Source organism: Rattus norvegicus, chromosome 16 (assembly GCF_036323735.1).
Source record: "Rattus norvegicus strain BN/NHsdMcwi chromosome 16, GRCr8, whole genome shotgun sequence".
Lineage (NCBI taxonomy): Eukaryota > Metazoa > Chordata > Mammalia > Rodentia > Muridae > Rattus > Rattus norvegicus.
In genome coordinates, this window is record NC_086034.1 from 77,192,209 (window position 1) to 77,219,864 (window position 27,656).

Genomic DNA, 27,656 nt, shown 5'->3' on the forward strand with positions numbered 1-27,656 from the left:
CCTCCTTCCTTGGGAGCAATAAACTCAACTCACAATCCAGCAGTCTCTCAATAACAATATTTGTTTATATCCTTATTTATATAACTTGTTTATGACAAGATAGCAGCTTTTATAATATTAGTATGTTACTGTTTTATCTCTATTAAGTGTCAGTCTTAGGAATCACAGTTTTTAGTAGATTTGTTTTTCTGATCAAAGCAACCATTAAAAATTATTCACTGTGTATATATATATATGTGTATATATATATATGTGTGTGTGTGTGTGTGGTTGTGTGTCTCTGAGTGTGAGTGTGTGTGTGTGTGAGAGAGAGAGAGAGAGAGAGAGAGACAGAGACAGAGACAGAGACAGAGAGAGACTGAGAGGAGAGGAGGGAGGTCGCTGCATGAGAAGGCTAGGGTGATTCCACAGAAAACTTCAAATTGGCAGGTAAGGAGACTAGGCCTAAGAACTGGGCAAGTCCAGGCAAGTAAGATAGTATTAGAAAAAAAAATGCCAGAATAAATCCTTCAAGCCCTGATAATGGTTCCAGAATGTTAATGTGCATTGAATTCCAAAAACCACAGACCCAAAGTAGTTAAACAAGAAAGGAAGACCCAAACTAGAATACCTGAATCATACTACGAAAGGGAAACAAAATAGCCATTAGAGGCAGAGGGATGGAGGGGACTGGGTAGTAGAGGGAAGGAAGAGGAGGATTGGGGGCAGGATCAGGTGTGGGAAGAGAAGATAGAGGCCTAGGGGGTCAAGAGAATTAATGGAAATCTGCAAATGCTAGAGGCAGGGGATTGGGGGCTATCTCTAGGAAGTCCTGGAACTGGGATGGGTGAGGCTCCCAGGAGGCATTTGGGGTGATCTTAGCCAAGATGCCTAACAGGGGGGACACAGATTCTGAAGAGGTTGCCTCCTATATCCAAGCAAATCTTTCAACCCAAAATTTGTCCTGTCTAAAAGAAATGCAGGGACAAAAATGGAGCAGAGACTGAAGGCATGGCCAACAATAACCAGCCCAACTTGAAACCCATCTCATGGGTAAGGATCAGTCCGTAAAACTATTAATCACATTCTGTTTTGTTTGCAGACAGGAGCCAAGCATAACTGTCCTCTGAGCGGTTCTACTGAGCAGCTGACTGAAACATATTCAGATATTCACAGGCCAACATTGGGTGGAGGTCAGGAACCCAAAAGGAAGAGTTTGGGGAAGGATTAAAAGCCCTGCGGGGGATGGGAAGCCAACAAGAGGACCAAGAGAGTCAACTATCTAGCCCCTGGGAGATCTCAGAGATTGAGCTACCAATCCAAGAGTGAACAAGGGCTGAGCCATGGCCCTGGGCACATATGTGGCAGACATACAGCTCAATCTCTTTGTGTTGTGGTAAAAATCAAAAAGGAACATTTTCTAACACTTCCCAGGAGCTGGTTCTACTCACTGTGGCTGCTACTCTACAATGTAATCCAAAAGCCGCCCTCTCTTGGCTGTCTCCCTTTTAGGCTCCTTGATAGTCCCCAAGGCAGTAGTTACCAGGTATGGCATGCAGACACACACACACACACACACACACACACACACACACACACACACACACACACATACACACACACACACACACACACACACAAATATCTTGTTCTGCAGGCCCTCGTGCGTTCTCACTCTAAGCGGCCACAGTACAAGATCAGCAAGCTGCAACCGCCTCTCAGCCATTTTTTCCCCACATGGTCCTCTATAGCCTGGTAGAATCAAAGGCCCCAAAACTAAAACTTTAGCATTAGATTTACATGTTAAATTCTCAATCCACAATTCCTCCACACAAAAAATTCACTGCCAATTGATACCGATATAAATCACCTACCTAGACAAGATATAATCTATCTAGTTCACCTAAAACCAAACCATTCTCCTCCATAGACTCCATCTCGATCTCTCGATTCTCCTCCTCCTCACTCCTTCCTAGACATTTGCTCCTCTTACCCTTCTTTCTGAACCAATGGTAAGCTTTGCCTTACCCTGGACGGAACTTGCTGCAAAATGACATAATCCTACATCCATGGCTGCCTTTTCTGGACTCAGTGGAAGACGATGTTCCTAATTCAGCTAAGACTTGATGCACCAGGTTTGGGGAATACTCATTTAAGTAGCCTGTGCTCTCAGAGGAGAATGGGAAGGTGAAGGACTCTGGGAGAAACAACCTGGAGTGGGAGAGCATGTGTGTGAAATGTTTGGGATGTAAATTAATTAATGAATGTTTAAGAAGCTTTGAAGGACACTTTAAGAAAGTCAGTGGAGCGATCTCAGCCATCGTGGTGTGCATGTCTGTTCCTGTTAGACAGGGTGTCAGTAAATAGTCCCGTCTGATATGGCAAATGCCATCCTGTTGTTGGCTTCAGCCCAGGGCTGAAGTTACAGGCATATGCCACCAAGCCTGGCATAGGTCAGTGAGACTTGTTTTGTGCCAGAAAACACTGTGTCACATGGCTTCAGGACAGAAGCTTCTTTTACACAGGCTCTAGAAGGTGTTTCTCAAAGGCATCAGCTTGCGTTCCAGCAGAGTGAAATCATTTTCCAACTCTGTAGCCATTCCTATAAATTACAGGGATGCATGTTAATGGAAGTGTGAGTTGTATTCTGAACATTTATGAATGTTCTAGGTGCATTATAAAAGCCACAGAATACACTGAGAGCAATCCACGTGACTGTTGATAACTATTTAAGCAACTGGGGATCAAGGAAGCTTATTGTTTACTTTTTCATTGCTCATGAAGTAGCCATAGTCAGACATCAAATGGTTGCAGCATGTGGTATAAACAGAAATTGCAGATTAGAGAAACACCAAAGTGTACAGGGAGAATGAGGGAACTGTGTGTGGCCCGTCCATATTTCTATGTTCTTCCCTTCCCCTTACAGATATGCAAACACTAAAATCAAACCCTACTTCATAGATCTCATTTTTCTGTGTTCCACCTTTAAGTGACCATTAACAAACAAACAAGATAAGCATCTCTCCTGCTTCTTAGGAGACAGCTCCTGTATCGCGGGAGATGGAACTCCAAGATCACATTCAGTCCTGCAGATCATATTTCTCTGATCTGACTTTCTTTTTTCACCCCATCATTACACCCACCATCCATCAATTTGATGGGTAGACACCAAGGAGCATACACTGAAATGTGGGCTGTTGAGACCCAGGCCTGTTTGTAAGTTTTTCTCAAAAGCTGTAGTGTTCATCCATATTAAAAGGTCTTTCTGCATGGGACTCTGACCAAGAATCTAAGTGTTCCAGGAATGTTCCATAGAGAAGGGGACAGAGGGCCTGGAACTGGCCATCAGGTGTCATGGCTGCCCTACATGTTCTTTTCCCAGAGCGTCTTCAGAAGACACTCAGTGCAGGATAGATGGGCATCGAGCTCCAGTCTTCTGAATGCTAAACATTACGACATTAGCTCCAAAGCAGTCACTCCAAGGAAAGCAAAAGAGACCCTGTAAAATAGGCTGGAGTCTATGACTGAACGGATCTTCTGGGCATCAATGAGAATATGAGTTCAAGAAAACCATCACAAACCCTTGAAAGCACTTTTGCAGTTTGGAAAGCTTGGGAATCTCCTCTTATTTTACTAGAGTTAAACTAGAATCTTCACGTGACTTAAGGGGGTGAGGGATAAATTTGGAAACATTCGCCTATATGCCTCTTAAATTTGGTGGGTGGTTGTTAAGAACTTGAGGTATATGGTCTCCAGTTCCCTCTGTGGTCCATGATGTGTGGTTCATGATCCAGGTACCTGTATCTGCTGTAGTAACTGAGGATACTGTTCTCTGGGATCTGATCCCTTCTGCTGTATCTCTGTGTATCACTGTATATCTTGTGATGGAAGGGACATTAGTCACATTTTCCAATAACTTAGTACCTATTGAGAAGTATAGAGAAAGGTATCTTAAGATACCTACACATATGTGTTTGTGTGTATTGTGTATGTGTGAGTATGTGTGTGTGTGTGTCTGTGTGTGTCTGTGTTTAATGTAAGGCCTACAAATGCAGCTTCATCAGATATATACACATACTTCAGGTGTTGAGTAGATCTGGGTGCAATTTTCTATGTTGATTCTTGTCTTATACTTTTACTGTTGTCAACAGACACCATGACCTAGGCAAATCTTATAAGGACAACATTTAAATTGGGGCTGGTTTACAGATTCAGAGGTCCAGTCCATTATTATCAAGGAAGGAATAGGGCAACATCCAGGAAGGCATGGTAGAGGGGGAACTCAGAGTTCTGTAGCCTCATCAAAGGCTGCTAAAAGAACATTGACATCCAGGCAGGCAGGGTAAGGTTCTTAATGCCCAAACCAGCAGTGACCAACCTACTCCAACAAGGCCACACCTATTCCAATAGGGCCCCTTCTAAAAGTGCCACTAATAGGCTGAGGATATATAAGCCCTCACACTTCATATTTAGTGTCTTTCCTGCTTAATGCTGCTTACAGTTGTGTCTGTAGAACTGACGCACAGTTAGGGCTTCTTTGGCAGATACAGGACCTTGGCCTGCTGGTTCAAATCCTGGTCCAAATTCAGAATGAGGAGGTGGATTTCTTTGAACAGTTAGGTAGTTGGGACAATATAAAAATGAAGATAACCATGTTGTCTGTCACACATGGACAATGGATTTGAGAGTGGCAAATGCAGTGGATTTATGAGACGAGAGATCAGGCTGCCAGCAACGGCATTGAGCTTTCTTATTATCCATCAGGAGATAACATTGACACTCTTATAGACCTGGGCCAAGAATTTCTTTCTATCATTCTGGTACTCAGTTCTCAGAGTCTTGCTTGGAGACAATAATCAAGCACACACAGAGAGAACTTGCTATAAGAAATTTATTTGGATATAAAGAAAGAGAAAACTCAAGGACATAACATGGGACAAGTAACAGTCTCCTTCAAGTCATATGACAAATGGCTTCTTCTCCTCCTTCTCCTCCTCTTCCTCCTCCTCCTTCTTCTTGCTCAGCGGCAACAGAGACGGTAGATGCGGCCATTGAGACCACATGCCCCAGTGAGCCGTTCTCCAGAAACACAGGCTCCGATTCTGCAATAGCAGGCTTGACCTGCCTTCACAACTGGGGAAGCAGATATCATAGGAAGTACTTAGTGCCTGACTCAGCAGGGAGGAAGAATCTTGGGCAATATTTGTGCTGGGTTAAGTGGGCTCTCTGCCTTGAATATTAGTGACAGCAGCATAAGCAATTACAATCAGTAGGAAAAAAATACAAAAAATAATCACAAAACTAAAGACTAATGCCCATTTGTCTTAATTTTGTTATCATTCTATGTGCTCCTGTCATTACATAAATATCTAACTCTATGCCAATTTTTAAAATAAAATAGACAAAGTAAAATGTAAGTGTAGCCATTTAGATCTTGAAAAAAAAAAACAAGTAGTCACTGAGTCTTTTTATGTATTATAACCATGATATTCACAAACAAGTGTTTGCAACAAGAAACTGATCTATTTGGCTCTTGCTGTTCACTGAGGAAAATAAAGAAGTAATAAAGTTGAATGAGTGGCCCAAATTCAGAGCTTACCTCTACCCCTCCTCTCTAGCCCATGTCTCGAGTATGATTATGTCTCTCACCTGCATCTTGGAGAACAGTGCCTTTATACCCTCCAAAGGATATGAAAATATCCTGGTCCTCCATGACCATATCCTGGTCTGGAGCCGCCTTAGCTCTTTCTTGGGGAGACTCTGCCTGGGTGTGGAGGGCCAGCAGGAGAAGGGTGATGAGCAGAGTGAGTGTCCTCATGGCTGTGGGTCTCCTAAGGGATGAAAAAAACATCAGGAACTGTGTACACGTGTGTATGTGTGTGCGTGTGTGTGTGTGTGTGTGTGTGTGTGTGTGTCTGTGAGTGTGTGTGTGAGTGTGCGTGTGTGTGTGTGTGTGTATGTGTGTGTCTTTCTGTGCATATGGGGGTGTATGTGAAGAGAAGAATCTGAGATAGATCCTGCAGGGAGACAGTGTCTACATTGATAAGGAAAGGGATTTCTCCTTGAGGACTTCTTGATACTTTTGATCTCACAGCTTCCCTCATGACAAATGGTCCAGTGTTCGGTGGCTGTCTTTGGTTTAAGCTGGTGAGGCTGAGGAGGACCCTGCTATTGTTTCCTGTTACAACCTTTTGGATTATGAACTTATACTTGAATGAGTGTTTACATTTTAATGTTAAAAAGAAGAAAAGAAACAGCAGTCTCGTGCATTAAGTCTCAGGACCAATTCCTCTAAATCTTTAAAGATGTATTTTTATCTGCTATCTGAAGGTGACACTCAGGGGTGACACCTGAATCCTGATGGTGTAGAGAGTCAATGCTTGCTGACCACATTGGCCTTATTTCAAGTAAAGTAAAGACCTGGAACTAAGAAGTAAAAGCATAAAACTACTGGAAGAAAATTCAGAACTGGGTCTGTAAAGTGATGTCTTGCATGAAACCAAAGGATCTGGGAACAAGGCAGGTGGGCAAGGGGGATTGTGGGGTTGCACTAGGCTTTTCAGCCTTTGCACAGGTAAGGAAATAAATATCATGGTGAGGTAGCAAGTGAGAACATGGCATAAAACATTAGCAAAGGATACATTTGAAAAGAAACTAGGGGCTGGAGAGATGGCTCAGCGGTTAAGAGCACCGACTACTCTTCCAGAGGTCCTGAGTTCAATTCCCAGCAACCACATGGTAGCTCACAGCCATCTATAGTAAGATCTGGTGCCCTTGTCTGTCATATATATGCAGAACACTGTGTATGTAATAAATAAATAGATCTAAAAAAATGTTTAAAAAAAAGGGGGGGCTGGATAGATGGCTCAGTGGTTAAGAGCACTGACTGCTCTTCCCAAGGTCCTGAGTTCAAATCCCAGCAACCACATGGTGGCTCACAACCATCTGTAATGAGATCTAATGCCCTCTTCTGGTGTGTCTGAAGACAGCTACAGTGTATTCATATATATAATAAATAAATAAAATATTTTAAAAAAAAGAAAAGAAATTAATATCCAAAATATATAGAATATGGGTGCAGTAGCCAAAGCGTACCAATAACATGAGATATTTCTTACACTAGACAGACATGTTAAAGATTATATTATTATCTCTACTTCAATGACAAGGGCAACATTTATGTTTTGGGAAGTTTTGTGAGTTTCCCCTTAACCAGTACTTACTGTCCTTTTCTGATACCAGAGACCCAGCTAGAAGAACACTAGAATGGGGTCTAATGACATGGCCTCCTCCAGAGCACCCTTGCCTTTAGGGAGTCCCTTGTACCTAGGCCTCAGTGACATACCCATACTTTGAAAATTACATTCATTACTTACAGACCTTTGGCGTATGCAGGGAGAGCAGAGCAAGAGACACAGAACTCTTCTTTCCAGGCCTTGGGATACAGGAGCAGCTGAAACATCTTGGATAGACTTCCCCTATTTAAGGATCACTTGTGATGTCTTAACTTTTTGTGGTTAATTTCTATTGGATACCTCAAACACCTGTGGTGCAAGGGCAGTTAAGCAATTTGGAAAAGCTGGGAGCAAAGCGGGGCTTACAAAAGCGACTTCTTATTTATCGAGTCCAACACAAGATAACATCCATTTGTCCATCACTATTCACTCCAAGGATCTTGTGCTGTATAGCTCTGTGGCAGAAGTTTAATCACCTGTATCAGAAAGTATGAGAGAGCACACAGGAAATGTGTGGCCTGCAACTGAGGGCTTTTGCCTCTGGAAATGACTAGAATACATATTTCATGAGCATAAAGAGAAGGATTTGAGAAGTAGTTCTTAGTGAACCTCTCCAGGACCTAGTCCCAACTGTGAGAACTAGTTGTTAACTAGTTCCCACTGTGGGAACTAGTTAAGCCTTTCAGCAGAGCACAGATAGTACGCTATAGTGAGAGTGCACATTAGTTCCCCTGTAGATTCTAATGGAGTCTCTCATTTGATTGAAGTATATATATATCAAGTCATTCTCTGAATGAAGAGCATGCAAGCTTTCTTGGCCACTAATAAGGGTAAACAGTTCTCTAGAGCCATATGGGCAAAACATCCATGTCCTAGTTCCTTGAGACATGATGTCTTCAAAATGTCCCACTGGCTGGACACACGGCAGAGAGAATGAAGCTAGCTCCTCTTACCAAGTGGTATGTGATCAGAGGCATTATGCCTAAACCAGTACTGGCCATGTATCAAAACAATGTTAGACCCAGCATGGTCAGAATGGATATCCCATGTTGGAGATGAATTGACTTTGCACAATACAGTCTATAGGGGAAAACAGTGCTTTGACATGGCCTCAAATCCTCTGACACTGCTATTGGAATATAGGCATATCCCAGTTCTGCTTGAGCATAACATTTGTAATTTCTTGTTCAGTATCAAAAACTCACTCATGTCAACATGCTGTATTTTTCTCCAAGATTTAAAGTGTTAATATCTCATTCTTTTCTTTACTAGATGTAGTCAGAATGTTTAAGTCTTACTAAAATTGATATATGGAAATCATACCCACAAAGGTCATGACATTGACAAGTGGAGTTTTCTGGTAAGGTATTGGATTAAAAAGAAAGATCCCCAGGGATAGTGTGCTTCTTTTATAAAAGAGGCTCAGGGAACCACCTTATCCCTCCAACAAGGTGCTGATATTTTCTGAAAATGTCTTTTATAAGCCAGGAAATGGGCTATCACAAGAGAGAAAAATCTTTTTTATTTAAAACTTCAGAGCACCAAGAACTGTAGGAAATGGTAAAATCTATGGGTATAATATGATTATTTTATGACTTTGTATGTGGTATCTTGTTATAGAAGACAAAATGAACTAAGTCAGATGTTCACACTGGAAGTCATCTGCCATAGTTTGAGAAATTCTGAGTCTTGCTTGGGGAACCACAGGGGAAGAAATGAGGCCTCTTAAACTGTTAGACCAGAACTATTTATACGCCGCTTTCTCAGGAAAAACGTTTTTGTTCATAATGTTTAAAAATATCCATCATCAAAGGCCACTCGGCTTCAGACAGGTTGATGATGATCCCCCCCATCCTGAGCCTGGATGGGTGGATTTACACTTACCATCTGCTGTCAGTTCCCAGCCCATATCAACCTCCTTCTGACACCAGTACCAACTTGCCAAGTATGCTCGAGTGCTTTTCTGCACTTAGTCCCCAAATCCTAGAGAATCACTGATCTCTAAGTTCATGGCACTGACCAAATGATACATATGAGCAGAACCCATGTGTGTATTGTTTGGAATCCATTTCTTCTTGTAATGATATCTAACACAGCAGTAGGAGAGCAGGGCATTTTCATGTACACACACGGTGAGAGAAGGTGGGACTTGTGATGGTTATTTTGAATATCAACCTTTGGTTTGTCAATGCATCGATAAAGTGGGGACTCCATCTTCTCACCTAGTATCTAAGAATGACCCACTTACACATCCTAGAGAAGTAGCATATGATGTTGTACTACTTGAGATGTTTTGATGAACTATACTGTTTATCCAGATTTCTGAAATGGCGATGCAGGAACAGGGTGCAACCCAAGTGGAGTTCAGGTCTCTGTCTTGGAGAGGGATTTAATGGGGTGCGCTTTATGACTTTGGTGATTTCTAGAACATGAGAAAAATGAGCATGTGTACTTTTCCTAGGATTTCAAACTACAAAGATTTCCTAGAACTGCCCTTCACTCTCTCTGCTATCATACGAGAGCCATCAGAAACAGAAAAAGAAAGGCCAGGACAATACTTTTATTTCCTGAACCTTCTACTTTTTCTAATCTCTTAATGTTCTAAAGAATTTGAGTGAAAATTCTGATGTGAGGGTCGTTCTTTAACTGTGAATCTAGGTCGCACATCAACACACGTGGGAAGTATGATCATTCCTAACACAGAACATCTGATGTGAAAGAGCTGGGTCCAGGTGTTCCGGGAACACACTGGGTAACAGACTTCCTAGCTTACTCTAAAGACTGCTTTATTGAGGAACACTATCAAAGAAGCAGGGTCACCCCCTGAGGGGACAGGAAGGCAGAGGAATAGGTTACAAATCTGGAGTTTTAGATTAACACACAATGAGTGAGAATATAGACAATGGCAAGTATGTGGGCATGTGGTCATTGGCTAGCAGGCTAAAGACAGTGACCTCCTAAGGGGTCCAAGTATTAAGAAGATGGGAAGGTAAACATCTGGTCCACATTAGACTAGAGAGTCTTTTCCTCTAATCTGCAAGTTTCTTAAATGATCTGTGGAACTTTGAGTGGCAAAGGAAAGTTGGTAAAGCACAGGAAACTATCTCTTAATCTCTTATATTCTGCTTCGGATTTGAGAAAGAGTTCAGAAGACCAAACATTCAAATCAAAATAAACTATTTGTGCTTGAGAGCTAACTTTGTGGATTGTAGCTTTGTATATTGTACATTATTGTCAAGAGATGTCTCTCAGTGGGTGAGTGGATAGAAAGAATTGGTACACATGTATAAACACTCTGTGTGAGTCTGTGTGTGTGTGTGTGTGTGAGAGAGAGAGAGAGAGAGAGACAGACAGACAGAGTCAGAGAGACAGAGAGAGACAGAGAGATAGATAAAGAGAGAGGAGAGAGAGAGATTGTGTGTATACATAGTGAAATGGTATTCAACAATAAAAAGATGGAATTTTTATAACTGAGATGGCTCTGGAGGACACTTACTGTGTAATATCCAGACAGACAAAGTGAAGAACAACATGTTCACATATATCCAAAATAAGAAGCAATTTAATGGCAGGTGAGAATAGGATACTTGCTACTAGAGGCTGGCAAGGTCAAGGGTGGCTGGCAGTAGGTTGGTCAATGGGTACAGAATTACATTTACATAAGAGAAATGACTTGTGGTGGACTATTACATAATAGCATGGTCAGAAATAATAACGGATTATGTATTTCAAAACACTTAGTATAGTACAGTAGAATTTGAGTGTTTTGCCATAACAAAATTATAAATATATGAGGTGACAGATATGCTAATTCCACAACTTAATCATTTCACAATACGCACATACATGCATAAACACTTACCATTATGCACCTAGTAATTTCACCACTGCAATAGGTCAGTTTAAAAATAATGAACTCTTGCATATCACAAGAAAATTTCAGCCTAAACTGCAAAATGGGAAGGAAGAATACATGAGCTTATTGCATCCAGGGTGAAGAATTTTCAACAGGGAGAGATGGTGGAATGATCTCTCTGGAGACAAAGGCAAGAGAGGCTTTTAGCTCTGTGATATAGTGGAGAGGCCTTGGAGAACGTTAGTAGGGAGCTTGATGAATATGACTGTGTCATGTGTTTGTTGATGGACACTTACTTTGTTATACTAACTGAGAACCTATACCTTTAGACTATTTCATTTCAGAAGGATGATGCCACATTTGACTTAATTGCTAAATTCTTTTTCCCCAGGTCACAAGTGACTTATTTAAAGTCTTGTGGGAATTTGGTATCTGCCCATTATGTTTGCATGATGAGTATTCTGCAATATTTGAGGGTAAAAGGATTAGACTGGCTAGAGTTAGATTTAATCTACATTCTCAATCACTAGAGATGACATATGCCATCGTTACTATAAACTTCCAAGTAAGATGCTTCTCGCATCCTTCCTTCCCCAAATGTGAGGAGGGCATTCAAATCTTCCAGTATGGTTCCTTCCCTATTGAATGCCCATAGGAATATTTACTGGGAACCCACACCATCTGTGCTACTGGAAGCTGCAATCTACAAGGTAACCACCACTGCTGTCCTTTCATCCATACATGATTTTCCCTTAAGGAGTGTGTGATGATTTAGAGCCTGACACTGACCACATTGTAGCATTACTGGAGAATCATGGTGCAAGGAAAACTGTCTATGGACTTTTGAATTTATCTTGAATATCTCCTGCAAGCTGCGTTAAGCTCTCCAAAGCTATAAGGAACTCACTTGAGAGTACCTTGTAGAGAGCACTGGACTCACTAGACAGGCCCACTTTCTGTATATGAAGAGGTTTCCTGTATAGAAAGTATATTTTGTCCTATACAAGTGCAGACACTGCAGATAACGTGCACATCATAATGTGTGATGTCCTGCTTTTCATCCTATCCATTCTATGACTAAAATTCTCTAACATTGCTAAAAGTTGTCTCCATAAAGCCATAAATAACCCACAGCTTAGAAGCCAGAGGCATAATACAGGCCAGGTTCATTAAAACTTCTACACCTTTAAAGGATACAGGTAGCTCTCTTAGAAGTGAGATTTTAGAACCATATAAACCTGAAGCCCAAAGTGGTTCCTTTCCTTAACATAAAGGCAATGTCTTATAGAGTGAGGCAAGTCTACATGAAGGAAGAGTAAAAAGTCAGGGGAGGCATGTGGTAGGATCAAGAGCATTCTGAACTTTCTTTAAATTTGTGTCTCAACCCAGGGGCATTTTTAAATTGTTAGTCGTTGGAGCCTGTATTTTGCAAGTAAAATCTAGATTATTTGTTCATCTGCAAATGTTTCCTTGAAGGTACTGAGACTATATATGCATAGTCTTGACTGAGCCTTATAGAGAACATCAAAAGAATGCAAACACACAGGAAGCATAGTGCAAGCAATTTATTGGAGATAAAAGAGAAGCTAAGTGGAGTGGTCATCAGCACTCAGCAGCAGTGGCCGAGAGCATGAGGTTGTCTTGTCTTCTCTGGTGTCCTTGCTCATTTATCCTTATACATGGCATCTTTGACCAAAATTTGGAATACTGCATTTTTGGGCAATGTCTCTTTAACAAGGATATTAATGCCATTAAATTTTTGAGGTATTGGAAACTCGGAGATACATTCCCCATTAGTTTAACAAATATAAGCATTGGCTATTGGAGAAAATATTTAAATGCTATTGAAATTAACCACTTCTTAGGAAAAGAAATATTACTAAATTTTCATTTATTGCAGAGTCAGGGCAGTTTGGGTCTTAACTTCATAGAAACTATGACATTTTGAAACATGTGATAAGTCAGTTAGCATTCTCCAGGTAGATAACCTGTACAGCGTATTATATTAGCTTATTTGACTAATTGCTAAAATCTTTTTTTCTCCTCCTATCAGAGGTTTTCACAATAACCCAATAAAGTAGCCACTTTATTGACCAATGTGTTGTGGGTTTGGAATGGAACTTGAAGAGGTTAATTGCATTACTCAGAGACACTAAAGGTTAGGCAACAGGGCTGTGGCCAAATCTATTGGACTTTACAACTACCCCACATTCAACCTTAACTTCTGTATTCTAGACTGCTACCCCCTGTCGTTTATTGGGATTATTTGTTTCCTTGTTTAGAACCTTATAGGAGATCAAGGTTGAAAGACCTCTGTTGGCAGATGGTCTCTCTACAACTTCTCATGCATCTGTACCTTTACTAATTCCTACCTCTGGGATTTGATGGAAGACCACCAATGAATAACGTGTACTCTCCAGAAATATCTGAAGAAAAGATTGTTTGGCCAGTAATCACATGTAATAACTCACATGTAAGATCACTGTTAAGAAATAGAGTTCATTGTTAAGAGTAGCTGGGAGTTCTTTTGAGTTTTTGCATCCAGGCTTGTTAGGCAAAACAAGTGCAAAAGTGATCACCCCCACTGTCTTAGGGTTCACAATGCAGTGCAGGAGGTCATAAGAAAAAAACAAGTTCTCAAGCTGTTACCCATCTTACCCAGCACTTCCTGTGAGTCAGCGGAGTTCTAACCACTGTGAAGAAGGAAAAGGGCTAGCCTTCCCTGGTGCACAAATGGATCCTGTGCAAGATGCAAGGTATCAGAGGCCACTGGATACTAACGTCCATTCTTTGGAGCCCATGTTGAATATATAATGATGCCTTTACAAGTTTTACTACAAGGAGAAATAGCAATGAACTACAAAGTACGTCTTCATGTGTCCTACATCACTTTGGTGTCACAGGCCCACCCACTCCACCAAATTTCCTCTTGTCTTCTTGGGCATTCCCATGTGATAGCATATGTCAGTTATTAAAGATCATGAACGCCCTCCATTAGAGGTTGGAAGTCCTCAGCTGTGTCAATGGATGGGTAAGAAAGGTAACTGTGTCTCATACACAGGACATGGTAGGAATTTTTCTAATGCCATTAACAAAACACAGGCTTGGGTTTTACAGATTTAAATTGAAAGAAAGAAAACTCAGAAATATTACATTCAGGTTATTGGTGCTGTTATATAATAAGAATTATTGTTTTACCTATTTCTAGAGTGTACATAAAAGTCAGGTTCCTCTGAATTCAGAGCAAACACCAGAAGAGAGAATTCGCACATATACTTTAAGGGGATGCAGTTAAACCCAAAGGAAGGAGTTAACAGAGATATCCTAAGGAGAGGCTGTGAGACAAAAAGGAGGGAATTTGCAAATACACTCCAAAGAGAGGCTGTAAGACAGAAAGGAGGGAATTTGCAGATACACCCTAAAGAGAGGAGCAGAAGCCCTGTAGGAGCAACAGCTGCCCTCAGGTCTGGACTCCTGCTCAGCCATCTCACCACCTCCACAATTTCTTTCCTTGATATTGCTCACAAATATTTCCTTTCTCCTCATCTCTCATTCGACTCTTAATTCAACAAATGGACAAATATCTATTTCCATTGTTCATGCAAGTACTTCCTACTTTTTTCCTCACAGTTAGAAGACCTGGGATATATGTATTTTTTCAGTGTTATTTTTGAAAATCAGGATAATTCCCTCCCTAAGTTCTAAAACATAATCTATATTTTTAATGAGCAACTTCATAGGCAGTTAAGGCTTTTTCTTTCTCTTTCTTGCTCCACATCTCCTGTGAGTGGGAGAGGCTGAGTGTCGGAGTGGGGAATAAAGAAAATTGGACTCCTACAAGCTTGTTGCTTATTTGTAGGATCAGAGGGCATGGCCTACTGGACATAGGCTTTTGGGCTTCCACCGCATGCGCAGTCCTGAGCCACAAGTCAGGACTCAGTTTCAATACTTTATGTCTTCTTCACACTCTCTACATCCCAGAGTCTTAGATGAGACAATTAATTGTTCCTGTTCTTGTTTTGAGCCATAGATCATGGTGGAAGTCAGCAGAACTCTAGCAACCATTTCCTAGTCAGACTACGTCCATTTACTAAATAGTGGTCATATTCGCAAATTGTAACTTATACTGCTTGATAATCAGCTTTACTTCAACAATAAAAGATTAAGACTCCTCATGCAGTCTCAAAGACAGGGATGTGTCATTACATGGGTCACTTATATTAATTCCAGATAAAAGACAAAGACTGACCCATCTTTCTCTTTCTCTTCCTCACTTCTTCTCCCTTTCAATAAAGGACCTCTCTCATAGGAACTGTCCTGACTACATGTATCTGTTTAGGAATTAGCTTGTTTTCAACTAACATTTGGTATATGCCTTTATGAAAACACTTAGATTCAAGAATAAGAATCTTTTTATTTTATCAGCTCTTACTATGCCAGATATTTTTTTTTTTATTAACTTGAGTATTTCTTATATACATTTCGAGTGTTAGTCCCTTTCCCGGTTTCCGGGCAAACATCCCTCTCCCCCCTCCCCTTCCTTATGGGTGTTCCCCTCCCAACCCTCCCCCCATTGCCGCCCTCCCCCCATAGACTAGTTCACTGGGGGTTCAGTCTTAGCAGGACCCAGGGCTTCCCCTTCCACTGGTGCTCTTACTAGGATATTCATTGCTACCTATGGGGTCAGAGTCCAGGGTCAGTCCATGTATAGTCTTTAGGTAGTGGCTTAGTCCCTGGAAGCTCTGGTTGCTTGGCATTGTTGTACTTTTGGGGTCTCGAGCCCCTTCAAGCTCTTCCAGTTCTTTCTCTGATTCCTTCAATAGGGGACCTATTCTCAGTTCAGTGGTTTGCTGCTGGCATTCGCCTCTGTATTTGCTGTATTCTGGCTGTGTCTCTCAGGAGAGATCTACATCCGGCTCCTGTCGGTCTTCACTTCTTTGCTTCATCAATCTTGTCTAATTGGGTGGCTGTATATGTATGGGCCACATGTGGGGCAGGCTCTGAATGGGTGTTCCTTCAGTCTCTGTTTTAATCTTTGCCTCTCCCTTCCCTGCCAAGGGTATTCTTTTTCCTCATTTAAAGAAGGAGTGAAGCATTCACATTTTGATCATCCGTCTTGAGTTTCATTTGTTCTAGGCATCTAGGGTAATTCAAGCATTTGGGCTAATAGCCACTTATCAATGAGTGCATACCATGTATGTCTTTCTGTGATTGGGTTAGCTCACTCAGGATGATATTTTCCAGTTCCAACCATTTGCCTACGAATTTCATAGACTCGTTGTTTTTGATAGCTGAGTAATATTCCATTGTGTAGATGTACCACATTTTCTGTATCCATTCCTCTGTTGAAGGGCATCTGGGTTCTTTCCAGTTTCTGGCTATTATAAATAAGGCTGCGATGAACATAGTGGAGCACGTGTCTCTTTTATATGTTGAGGCATCTTTTGGGTATATGCCCAAGAGAGGTATAGCTGGATCCTCAGGCAGTTCAATGTCCAATTTTCTGAGGAACCTCCAGACTGATTTCCAGAATGGTTTTACCAGTCTGCAATCCCACCAACAATGGAGGAGTGTTCCTCTTTCTCCACATCCTCGCCAGCATCTGCTGTCACCTGAGTTTTTGATCTTAGCCATTCTCACTGGTGTGAGGTGAAATCTCAGGGTTGTTTTGATTTGCATTTCCCTTATGACTAAAGATGTTGAACATTTCTTTAGGTGTTTCTCAGCCATTTGGCATTCCTCAGCTGTGAATTCTTTGTTTCGCTCTGAACCCCATTTTTTAATAGGGTTATTTGTTTCCCTGCGGTCTAACTTCTTGAGTTCTTTGTATATTTTGGATATAAGGCCTCTATCTGTTGTAGGATTGGTAAAGATCTTTTCCCAATCTGTTGGTTGCCGTTTTGTCCTAACCACAGTGTCCTTTGCCTTACAGAAGCTTTGCAGTTTTATGAGATCCCATTTGTCGATTCTTGATCTTAGAGCATAAGCCATTGGTGTTTTGTTCAGGAAATTTTTTCCAGTGCCCATGTGTTCCAGATGCTTCCCTAGTTTTTCTTCTATTAGTTTGAGTGTGTCTGGTTTGATGTGGAGGTCCTTGATCCACTTGGACTTAAGCTTTGTACAGGGTGATAAGCATGGATCGATCTGCATTCTTCTACATGTTGCCCTCCAGTTGAACCAGCACCATTTGCTGAAAATGCTATCTTTTTTACATTGGATGGTTTTGGCTCCTTTGTCAAAAATCAAGTGACCATAGGTGTGTGGGTTCATTTCTGGGTCTTCAATTCTATTCCATTGGTCTATCTGTCTGTCTCTGTACCAATACCATGCAGTTTTTATCACTATTGCTCTGTAATACTGCTTGAGTTCAGGGATAGTGATTCCCCCTGAAGTCCTTTTATTGTTGAGGATAGCTTTAGCTATCCTGGGTTTTTTGTTATTCCAGATGAATTTGCAAATTGTTCTGTCTAACTCTTTGAAGAATTGGATTGGTATTTTGATGGGGATTGCACTGAATCTGTAGATTGCTTTTGGTAAAATGGCCATTTTTACTATATTAATCCTGCCAATCCATGAGCATGGGAGATCTTTCCATCTTCTGAGATCTTCTTCAATTTCTTTCCTCAGTGTCTTGAAGTTCTTATTGTACAGATCTTTTACTTGCTTGGTTAAAGTCACACCGAGGTACTTTATATTATTTGGGTCTATTATGAAGGGTGTCGTTTCCCTAATTTCTTTCTCGGCTTGTTTCTCTTTTGTATAGAGGAAGGCAACTGATTTATTTGAGTTAATTTTATACCCAGCCACTTTGCTGAAGTTGTTTATCAGCTTTAGTAGTTCTCTGGTGGAACTTTTGGGATCACTTAAATATACTATCATGTCATCTGCAAATAGTGATATTTTGACCTCTTCTTTTCCGATCTGTATCCCCTTGATCTCCTTTTGTTGTCTGATTGCTCTGGCTAGAACTTCAAGAACTATATTGAATAAGTAGAGAGAGAGTGGGCAGCCTTGTCTAGTCCCTGATTTTAGTGGGATTGCTTCCAGTTTCTCTCCATTTAGTTTAATGAAGAATAAGAATCTTATTATTTCAAAACGTTATTAAAAATATCCTAATGCACAGAGTTATAAACTCAGACAACACGGAAAGTCCATAGACTCAATTTAAATTGTAATTACCCGAACTTCCATTTCAATCTGCACCTGTTCTGAGTACCCATGTTTGGATATAGAACTGAGGCCCAACTAAAAGGGGAGGACCCGTTAATTATCAGAGGCCCCTGTGCTCTTTCTTGGTGTTTCTTCAGGTGTGAGGGACCATCTGGTGTCTCTTCCATTCCTGGAATTCCTAGTATTGTCTTAATCTTTGGTTGCTTTCAGAGCTCTTGAACATTGGAAAAACATCATTGATTCTTGTTGAGGTACAGGTTGACACTGAGTCTCTAGGGCTGCCCTTTCCCCAGAGTCTCTTTCCTTTGTATTCCAGACAAGTTGTTCTCTCCTCTCTCCTCCTCCTCCTCCTTCTCTCTCTCTCTCTCTCTCTCTCTCTCTCTCTCTCTGTCTCTCTCTCTCTCTCTCTCTCTCTCTCTCTGTATACAGCCTGTCTCTCTCTTTACCTTCTCTTTCTCTTTGTTCTCCTTGGCGAAATCGCTGGCCCTCTTCCTTCAGAGCAATAAACTCAACTCCTGCTAGAGCAGTCTCTCAATAATAATATTTGTTTATATATTTATTTATATAACTTGTTTATGACAAGTTCACAGCTTTAAAGATTAGTATGTTACAGTTTTATCTCTATTAAATTTTAGTCTTACGAATCACAATTATTAGTAGATTTGTTTTTCTGGTCAAAGCAAAAACTATTGACTTTGTATGTGTTTGTATTTGTGTGTCTGTGTGTGTGAGAGAGAGAGAGAGGGTGGGCGGGAGAGAAAGACTGAGAAGAGAGAAGGGAGGTTACTGCATGAGAAGGCTAGGCTGATTCCATGACATAATTCAAATAGGCAGTTAAGGAGACTACACCTAAGAACTCTGTAAGTTCAGCAAAGTGAGTTACTATTAGAAAAAATCTCAGACTAAAGCCTTCAAACCCTGATAATGTTTCTAGTATTCCAATGTGCTTTAAATCAAGCCAAACCCCACAACCCCAAAGTAGTCAAACAAGAAAGGAAGACCCAAACTAGGATGCCTCAATCACACTTAGAAAGGGAAACAAAATGGTCATTTGAGGCAGAGGGATGGAGGAAAGTGGGTAGTAGGGGGGAGGAAGAGGAGGATGGGGTCAGGAAAGCATGTGGGAAAGAGAAGATAGAGACCTACAGGATCATGAGAATTATTGAAATTCTGCAAATGCTAGAGGTTCAGAGCATGGGGTGTGGCATATCTCTAGGAAGTCCCAAAGAACTTGGATGTGTGAGGCTCCTAGGACACAATTGGAGGGATCTTAGCCAAGATGCCTAAGAGTGGGGACAAGGAATCTGAAGAGGTTACCTCCTATAATCAAGCAAAACTTTCAACCCAAAATTTATCCTGTTTAAAAGAAATGTAGGGACAAAAGTGGAGCAGAGACTGAAGGCATGGCCAAACAATAGCCAGCCCAACTTGAATAGCGACCCATGGGAAAGCACCAATCCCTAACACTATTAGTGATATTCTGTTTTGTTTGCAGACATAAGCCTAGCATAACTGTCCTCTGAGTGGTTCTACCGAGCAACTGACTGAAACATATTCAGATATTCACAGACATTGGACAGAGATCAGGAACCCATAAGGAAGAGTTGAGGGAAGCATTGAAAGCCCTGAAGGGGATGGGAAACTAACAGGAGGATCAAGAGAGTCAACTAATCTAGCCCCTGGGAGCTCTCAGAGATTGAGCCACCAACCCAAGAGTGAACACAGGCTCAGCCATGGCCCTGGGCACATGTATGGCAGACATACAGCTCAATCTCTTTGTGTTGTGGTAAAAATCAAAAAGGAACATTTTCTAACACTTCCCAGGAGCTAGATCCATTCACTCTGGCTGCTACTCTACCATGTAGTACACAAGCTGCCTTCCCTTGGCTATCTCCGTTTTAGCCTCCCTGTCTGGTTGGTCCCCACGGTGGTAGAAACCAGGTATGGCGCGCGTGCACACACACACACACACACACACACACACACACACACACACACACACACAATCAGCTTGTTTTTGGGCCCTTGTGCATTCTCACTCTAAGCGGCAACAGAACCAGATCAGCAACCTTCAACTACCTCTCAGCCATTTCTTTCCCACACGGTCCTCTTGAGCCTGGTAGAATCAAAGTCCCAGAAACTTGTAATTTAGCAATTAGATTTACATGTTAAATTCTCAATCCACAATCCACACAAAAAATTCACTACCAATTGATACTGATATAAATCACCTACCTAGACACGATAAAAAGCGATCTAGTTCACCTAAAACCAAACCATTCTCCTCCATAGACTCCATTTTGATCTTTCCATTCTCCTCCTCCTCCCTCCTTCCTAGACATTTTCTCTGCCTACCCTTCTTTCTCAACTAATAACAGGCTTTGCCTTATCCTGGAACTGCCTTGCTGCAAAATGGCATAATCCTACATCCATGGCTACCTTTTCTGGCCTCAGTGGAAATTCCTAATTCAGCTAAGACTTGACACACTAGTTTGGGGAAACACTCAGGAGAGTAGCCCATGCTCTTAGAGGAGAAGGGGAAGGTGAAGGACTCTGGGAGAAAGGACCAGGAGTAGGAGTGTGTGCAATATTTAGGATGTAAATTAGTTAATTAATGTTTAAAAAGCCTTGAAGGACACGTTGAAGAAAGTCAGTGGAGTGATCTCAGCCATTGTGGTGTGCATGTCTGCTCCTATGAGATAGGGTGTCAGTAAATAGTCCAATCTGGCATGGTGAATGCTGTCCTGTTTTCAGGTTCAGCCCAGGGCTGGAGTTACAGGCATATGCCATGAAGCCTGGCATGAGTCAATGAGACATGTTTAGAGCCAGAAAACACTGTGTCACAAGGATTCAGGACAGAAGCTTCTTTGGTACAGGCTTTAGAAGGTTTTTCTCAAAGGTATCAGGTCACGTTCCAGCAGAGTGAAATCATTTTCAAGCTCTGAATCCATTCCTATAAATTACAGGGATGTATATTAATGGAAGTGTGAGTTGTATTCTGGACATTTATGAATTTCAAGGTGTATTATAAAAGCCATAGGTTACACTGAGAGCAATCCATGTGACAGTTGGTAACTATTTAAGCAGCTGGGGATCAAGGAAGCTTATTGTTTACTTTTTCTTTGCTTGTGAAGCAGCCATAGCCAGCCATCAAATGGATGCAACATATGGTGTAGATAGAAATTACAGATCAGAGAAACACCAAAGGGTTCGGGGAGCATGAAGGAACTTTGTGTGGCCTGTCCATATTTCCATGTCCTTCCCTTCCCCTTACACATATGCAAACCCTAAATTTTAACCCTAATTCAAAGAGTTCATTTTACTCGGATCCATCTTTAAATGACCATTGACAAGAAGAGCATCTCTCCTGCTTCTTAAGAGAAGGCTCCTGCATCCTTTGAGAAGGAACTCAAAGATCACACTCAGTCTTAAGGGCATATTTTTCTGATCTGTCTTTCTCTCCTCACCCCATGTTTACACCCACATTCATCCTATTTGATGGGTGAATACCTAGGAGCATGCACTGAAATGTGGTCTGTTGAGACAGAGTCCTGTGTGTAAGTTTTTCCAAAAATCTATTGTGTTCTTCCATTTAAAAGTCCTTTCTTCATGATACGACCAAGAATTCATTAGGTATCTTGGCTGCCCTAAAGGTTCTTCTTTTTCCCTTGAGTCTTCAGTGGACTCTAAGTGCAGAAGAAATGGGCATCGAGCTCCAGTCTACTGAGCTCTAAACATTAATTACCACATTAGCTCCAAAGCAGTCATTCCAAGAAAAGTAAGGAGACCCTGTAAAATAGGCTGGAGTCAAGTCAAGCCAGGGAAGATTTAGGCAGGATATGAAATGTTTGAAAACCAAATGTTCAAAGCAAAAGTTGTTAGGATTCTTGTTAAATATTCAATTTTGATGGGGTTTACAAAACCCCAGATGATTTTGTTGGAAAACTCCAATATCTTTGTAAACATCAGCTTTGCTCAACTATCCAAGACAAGGTCTTTATTTTCATTTTCAACAAATATCTTTTATTTTTAATGGTCCATATGGAGATGAGTTAGATTTTTGTCCCTGGGCAGTTGGTTTGTGTCCTGTCGATTGTTTTTATTATTAAGGCTGGTATTTGACATCACACATATCCTCTTGGGGAGACTGTTGTCACTTGACAACTCTTAATGAAAAGGAAGCATACTGTCTTTTACTGAACAATGTATTCTATAAACTTGTTCCGAGAGCCAAACCTTGGCATCTCACAGGAATTATTGAAGACCAATAAGAATTTTGGAGTTGCCTTTCATGGCTACAAGTTCTTCGTCTTCACTTAAAATTAGCTTAGGGTATATCTGGGAGATGGAAAGAACACACTTTGGGGATCCTTAAGAAATGCTGTTGTACTTGATGAAAATACTATCATCTTCCGCCTAACTAAACACTTAAATAAATTTAAGACTTTAGGGATAAAAAAAAATAGGCTGGAGTCTATGACTGAACGGATCTTCTGGGCATCAATGAGAATGTGAGTTCAGGAAAACCACCACGAACCCTTGTTAGCACTTTTGCAGTTTAGAAAGCTTGGGAATCTCCTTTTATTTTACTAGAGTTAAACTAGAATCTTCACATGACTTAAGGGGCTGAGGGATAAATTTGGAAACATTTGCCTATATGCTTCTTAAATTTGGTGGGTGGTGGTTAAGAACTTGAGGAATAGGAACTCCAGTTCCCTCTGTGATCCATGATGTGTGGTTCATGATCTAGGTACCTGTATGTGCTGTAGTGACTGAGGATACTGTTCTCTGGGACTTGATTCTTTCTGCTGTATCACTGTGTGTCACAGGATATCTAGTGATGGAAGGGACATTAGTCACATTTTCCAATAACTTAGTACCTATTAGAAGCAGAAAGAAAAGTTTCTTAAGAAACCTACACCTAGATAGCTTAAGGTATAGGTGAAGACCTGAGCTATATGTGTTTGTGTGTGTGTGTGTTTGTGTGTGTGTGTGTGTGTGTGTGTGCGTGTGTGTGTGTGTGAGAGAGAGAGAGAGTTTAAACTAAGGCCTACAAATCCATCCTCCTCAGAGATACAGATTCTTCAGGTATTGAGTAGATCTGGGTGTGATTTCCTGTGTTGCTTCTTGTCTTAGTTAGAGTTTTACTTTTGTCAACAGACACCACTACTTAGGAAAATCTTATAAGGACTACATTTAAATTGGGGCTGGTTTTCAGAATCAGATGTCCAATCCATTATCGTCAAGGCAAGAATAGGGCACCATACAGGCAGGCATGGTACAGGAGGAGCTCAGATTTCTGTAGCCTCATCTAAGGGTAAAAGAACACTAACATCCAGGCAGGTAGGGTAAGGTTCTTAATGCCCAAACCAACAGTACCCCACCTACTCCAACAAGGCCACACCTATTGCAACAGAGCCCCTTCTAAAAGTGCCACTAATAGGCTGAGGATATATAAGCCCTCACACTTCTCATTTACTGTCTTTCCTCCTTAATGCTGCTTACAGTTGTGTCTGTAGAACTGACGCCCAGTTATGGCTTCCTTGGCAGATACAGGACCTTGGCCTGCTGGTTCAAATTCTAATATTTGGGATGAGGATGTTGATTTCTTTGAAAAGTTAGGTAATTGGGACAATATAAAAAGGAAGATAACCATGTTGTCTATGTCCCACATGCCAATGAATTTGAGAGTGGCTCTGATATAAATATGGGGGAGTTATGAGACGAGAGTTTAGGATGCCAACAACAGAACTGACCTTTCTTATTATTCATCAGAAGAATGTGTGATAACCTAGGCACTCTTACAGATCCAAGACAAGAATTTCTTTCTAGTGTTCTGGTACTTGGTTCTCAGAGTCTTGCTTGGAGAAAATAATCAAGCACACACAGGAATAACATGATATAAGGACTTTTTTTGGATATAAAGAAAGAGAAAAGTCTAGGACACAACATACTATAAGTAACAGTCTCCTTCAAGTAATATGACAAATGGATTCTCTTCTTCTTCTTTTCTTCTTCTTCTTCTTCTTCTTCTTCTTCTTCTTCTTCTTCTTCTTCTTCTTCTTCTTCTTCTTCTTCTTCTTCTTCTTCTTCTCCTTCTCCTTCTCCTTCTCCTTCTCCTTCTCCTTCTCCTTCTCCTTCTCCTTCTCCTTCTCCTTCTCCTCCTCCTCCTCCTCCTCCTCCTCCTCCTCCTCCTCCTCCTCCTCCTCCTCCTCCTCCTCCTCCCCCTCCTTCTTCTTCTTCTTCGTGCTCAGCGGCAACAGAGACGGTAGATCCGGCCATTGATTCGACACACCCAAGAGAGCCATTCTCCAGAAACACAGGTTCCGATTCTGCAAGAGCAGGTCGAGCCTGCTGGGGAAACAGACATCATAGGAAGTACTTAGTGCCTGACAACAGGGAGGAAGAATCTTGGGCAACATTCGTGCTGTGTGAAGTGGGCTCGCTGCCTTGATTGTTAGTGACAGCAGCATGAACAATCATGATCAATAGGAATAAATACAAATAGTAATCACAAAACTAAAGACCGATGCCCTTTTGTCTTAATTTTGTTATCATTTTATGCGTGCCTGCTATTACATAAATACTTACACACACATCTCCAACTTTTACAATGTAATAGACAAAATAAAATGCAAGTCTAGTCATTTAGATCTAGAAAAAAACAGTCACTGAGTCTTCTTATATATTAAACCCCATGATATTCACAAACAAATTTTGCAGCAATAAATTGACCTATTTGTCTCTTGCTGTGAAATGAGGAACATAAAGAAGAAGTTAAATGGGTGACCAAAATTCAGAGCATACCCCACACCTTCTCTCTCCTCCATGTCTCTAGTATGATGACGTCTCTCACCTGCATCTTGGAGAGCAGTGCCTTTATCTCCTCCAAAGAATACGGAAATATCCTGGTCCTCCATGTCCAGCTGCTCCTGATCTGGAGCTTCCTTAGGGCTTCCTTGGGGAGATTCTGCCTGGGTGTGGAGGCCAGCAGGAGAAGGGCAGTGAGCAGAGTGAGTGTCCTCATGGCTGTGGGTTTCCTAAGGGATGAAAAAATGTCAGGAATCGTGCGTGTGTGTGTGTGTGTGTGTGTGTGTGTGTGTGTGTGTGTGTGTGTTTGTGTGTGTGGCTTTCTGTGTATATGGGGGTGGATGTAAAGAGAAGAATTTGAGATAGACCCTGCAGGTAGAAAGTGTCTACATTGATAAGGAAAGGGATTTGTTCTCAAAAACTTCTTGATACATTTGATCTCACAGCATCCCTCATAACAAAATATGGTCCAGTGTTTGGTGGCTACTTTTGACTTAACCTGGTGAGGCTGAGGAGGACCCTGCTATGGTTTCCTGTTACCGTTTGGATTATGTACTTATATTTGAATGAGTATTTATATTTTAATGTTAAAAAGGAGAAAAGGAACAGCACTTTCATGCATTAAGTCTAAGGACCAATTCCTCTAAATCTCTGAAGGTGTATTCTTATCTTATGACTGAAGGTGACATTCAGGGGTAACACCTGAATCCAGATGATGTAGAGAGTCAATGCTTATTGACCACATTGACCTTATCTCAAGTAAAGCAAAGACCTGGAGATAAGAAGTAAAAGCATAAAGCTAGTAGAATACAACTCAGAACTAGGTCTGTAAAGTGATGTCTTGCAGGAAACCAAAAGTTTTGGGAACGAGGCAGGTGGCCAAGGGGGATTATGGGATACCACTGGGCTTTGCAGCCCTTAGAGTCTTTGCACAGGTGAGGAAATAAACATCATGGTGAGGTAGCAAGCTAGAACATGGGGGTAAAAATTAGCAAAGAGTACATTTGGAAAGAAACTAATACCCAAAATATATAGACAATGTGTGCAACTCAGTAGCCAAAGCAAAGCAAAATAAGAGATATTTCTTTTACTACACAGACATTTTAAGGATTATATTGTTATCCCTACTGCAATGACAAGGGTGACATTTGTGTTTTGTGAAAGCTTTTTGAGTTTCCCCTTAACCAGTAATTACTGTCCTTTTCAGATACCAGAGCCCCAGATAGAAGAACACTAGAAGGGGGTCTCATGACATGGCCTCCTTCAGAGCACCCTTGCCTTTAGGGAGTCCCTTGCACCTAGGCCTCAGTGACATACCCATACTTTCAAAATTACATTCATTACTTGCAGACCTTTGGCATATGCAAGGAGAGCAGAGCAAGAGACACAGTGCTCTTCTTTCCAGGCCTTGGGATACAGGAGCAGCTGAAACATCTTGGACAGACTTCTCCTATTTAAGTGTCACTTGTGATGTCTTAATTTTTTGTGGTTAATTTCTATTGGATACCTCAAACACCTGTGGTGCAAGGGCAGTTAGGCAATTTAGAAAAGCTGTGGGCAAAGCAGGGCTTACAAAAAGGAGTCTTATGTCCCCAGCTCCGAAAAAAAAAAGAACCAAAAAAAAAAAAAGAGTCTTATTTATCTAGTCCAACACTATATAACATCCATTTGCCCAACACTCCAAGGAGTTTGCGCTGCATAGCTCTGTGGCAGAAGTTTAAACTCTGGTATCAGAAAGTGTGAGAGAGTGCACAGGAAATGTGTGGCTTGCAAATGAGGATTTAGGCTTTGTGGAGATGACTAGAATACATATTCAATGAGCACAAAGAGAAGGAATTGAAAACTAGTTCTCAGTGAACCTACCTAGGACCTAAGTTTAACTGTTGGAACTAGTTAAGCCTTTCAGCAGAGCAAGGACACTATACTATATTGAGATTATATATAAGTTCTCCTGCAGGTTCTAATGGAGTCACCCATGTGATTGAAGTATCTATTTTAAGTCATACTCTGAAAGAACAGCATGCAACAAGTCTTGGCCACTAATAAGGCTAAAGAGTTCTCCAGAGCCATAGGGGCAAAACATTCGTGCCCTTGTTCCTTGAGATATAATGTCTTCTGAATGTCCCACTGGCTGGACATATGGCAGAGAGAATGGAGCTAGCTCCTCTTACCAAGTGGTATGTGATCAGAGGCATTATGCCTAAACCAGTACTGGCCATGTAGAAAGACTATGTTAGACCCAGCATGATCAGAATGGACCTCCATGTTGGAGATGCATTGACTTTGCACCATACCGTCTATAAGAGAAAAATAGTGCTTTGACATGGCCTCAAATCCTCTGACACTGCTGTTGGAATGCAGGCTTGTCTCAGCTCCTCTTGAGCATAAACATTGTAATTTCTGTCGAGTAGCAAAAACTCACACAGGTCCACATGCTGCATTTTTCTCCAAGATTTAAGTGTTAATATGTCATTTTTTTCTTTACTAGATGTGGCCAGAATGCATAAGTCTTAGTAAAAATGTTTTCTAAAGATTTATTTATTTTATATTTATAGATGGTTGTGAGCCACCATGTGGTTGCTGGGAATTGAATTCAGGACCTCTGG

General features: G+C 41.2%; 1 protein-coding gene and 1 non-coding gene across 3 annotated transcripts; both read right to left on the reverse strand.

Annotated features, from left to right (window-relative positions):
- Positions 1-4,852: 4,852 nt before the first annotated feature.
- On the reverse strand, positions 4,853-7,505 carry Np4 (defensin NP-4 precursor). Of its 2 annotated transcripts, none has more exons than XM_006253366.4 (3): positions 7,356-7,505; positions 5,629-5,810; positions 4,853-5,112 (listed from the first exon to the last, which is right to left on the reverse strand). In XM_006253366.4, the coding sequence occupies exons 1-3, from the start codon at positions 7,439-7,441 to the stop codon at positions 5,000-5,002; spliced, it is 381 nt and encodes a 126-aa protein (XP_006253428.1). In that variant the 5' UTR covers positions 7,442-7,505; the 3' UTR covers positions 4,853-4,999. The 2 variants fall into 2 exon arrangements, with proteins under 2 accessions (XP_006253428.1, NP_775421.1); NM_173299.3 differs by having other exon boundaries at positions 4,857-5,112; positions 7,360-7,434.
- Positions 7,506-24,137: 16,632 nt separating this feature from the next.
- Defa10 (defensin alpha 10) lies at positions 24,138-26,477 on the reverse strand. Its single transcript, NR_172011.2, is given in 3 exon segments — positions 24,138-24,594; positions 25,097-25,280; positions 26,403-26,477. It is a non-coding gene; the product is annotated as a defensin alpha 10, transcript variant 1, non-coding (transcript).
- Positions 26,478-27,656: the final 1,179 nt, after the last annotated feature.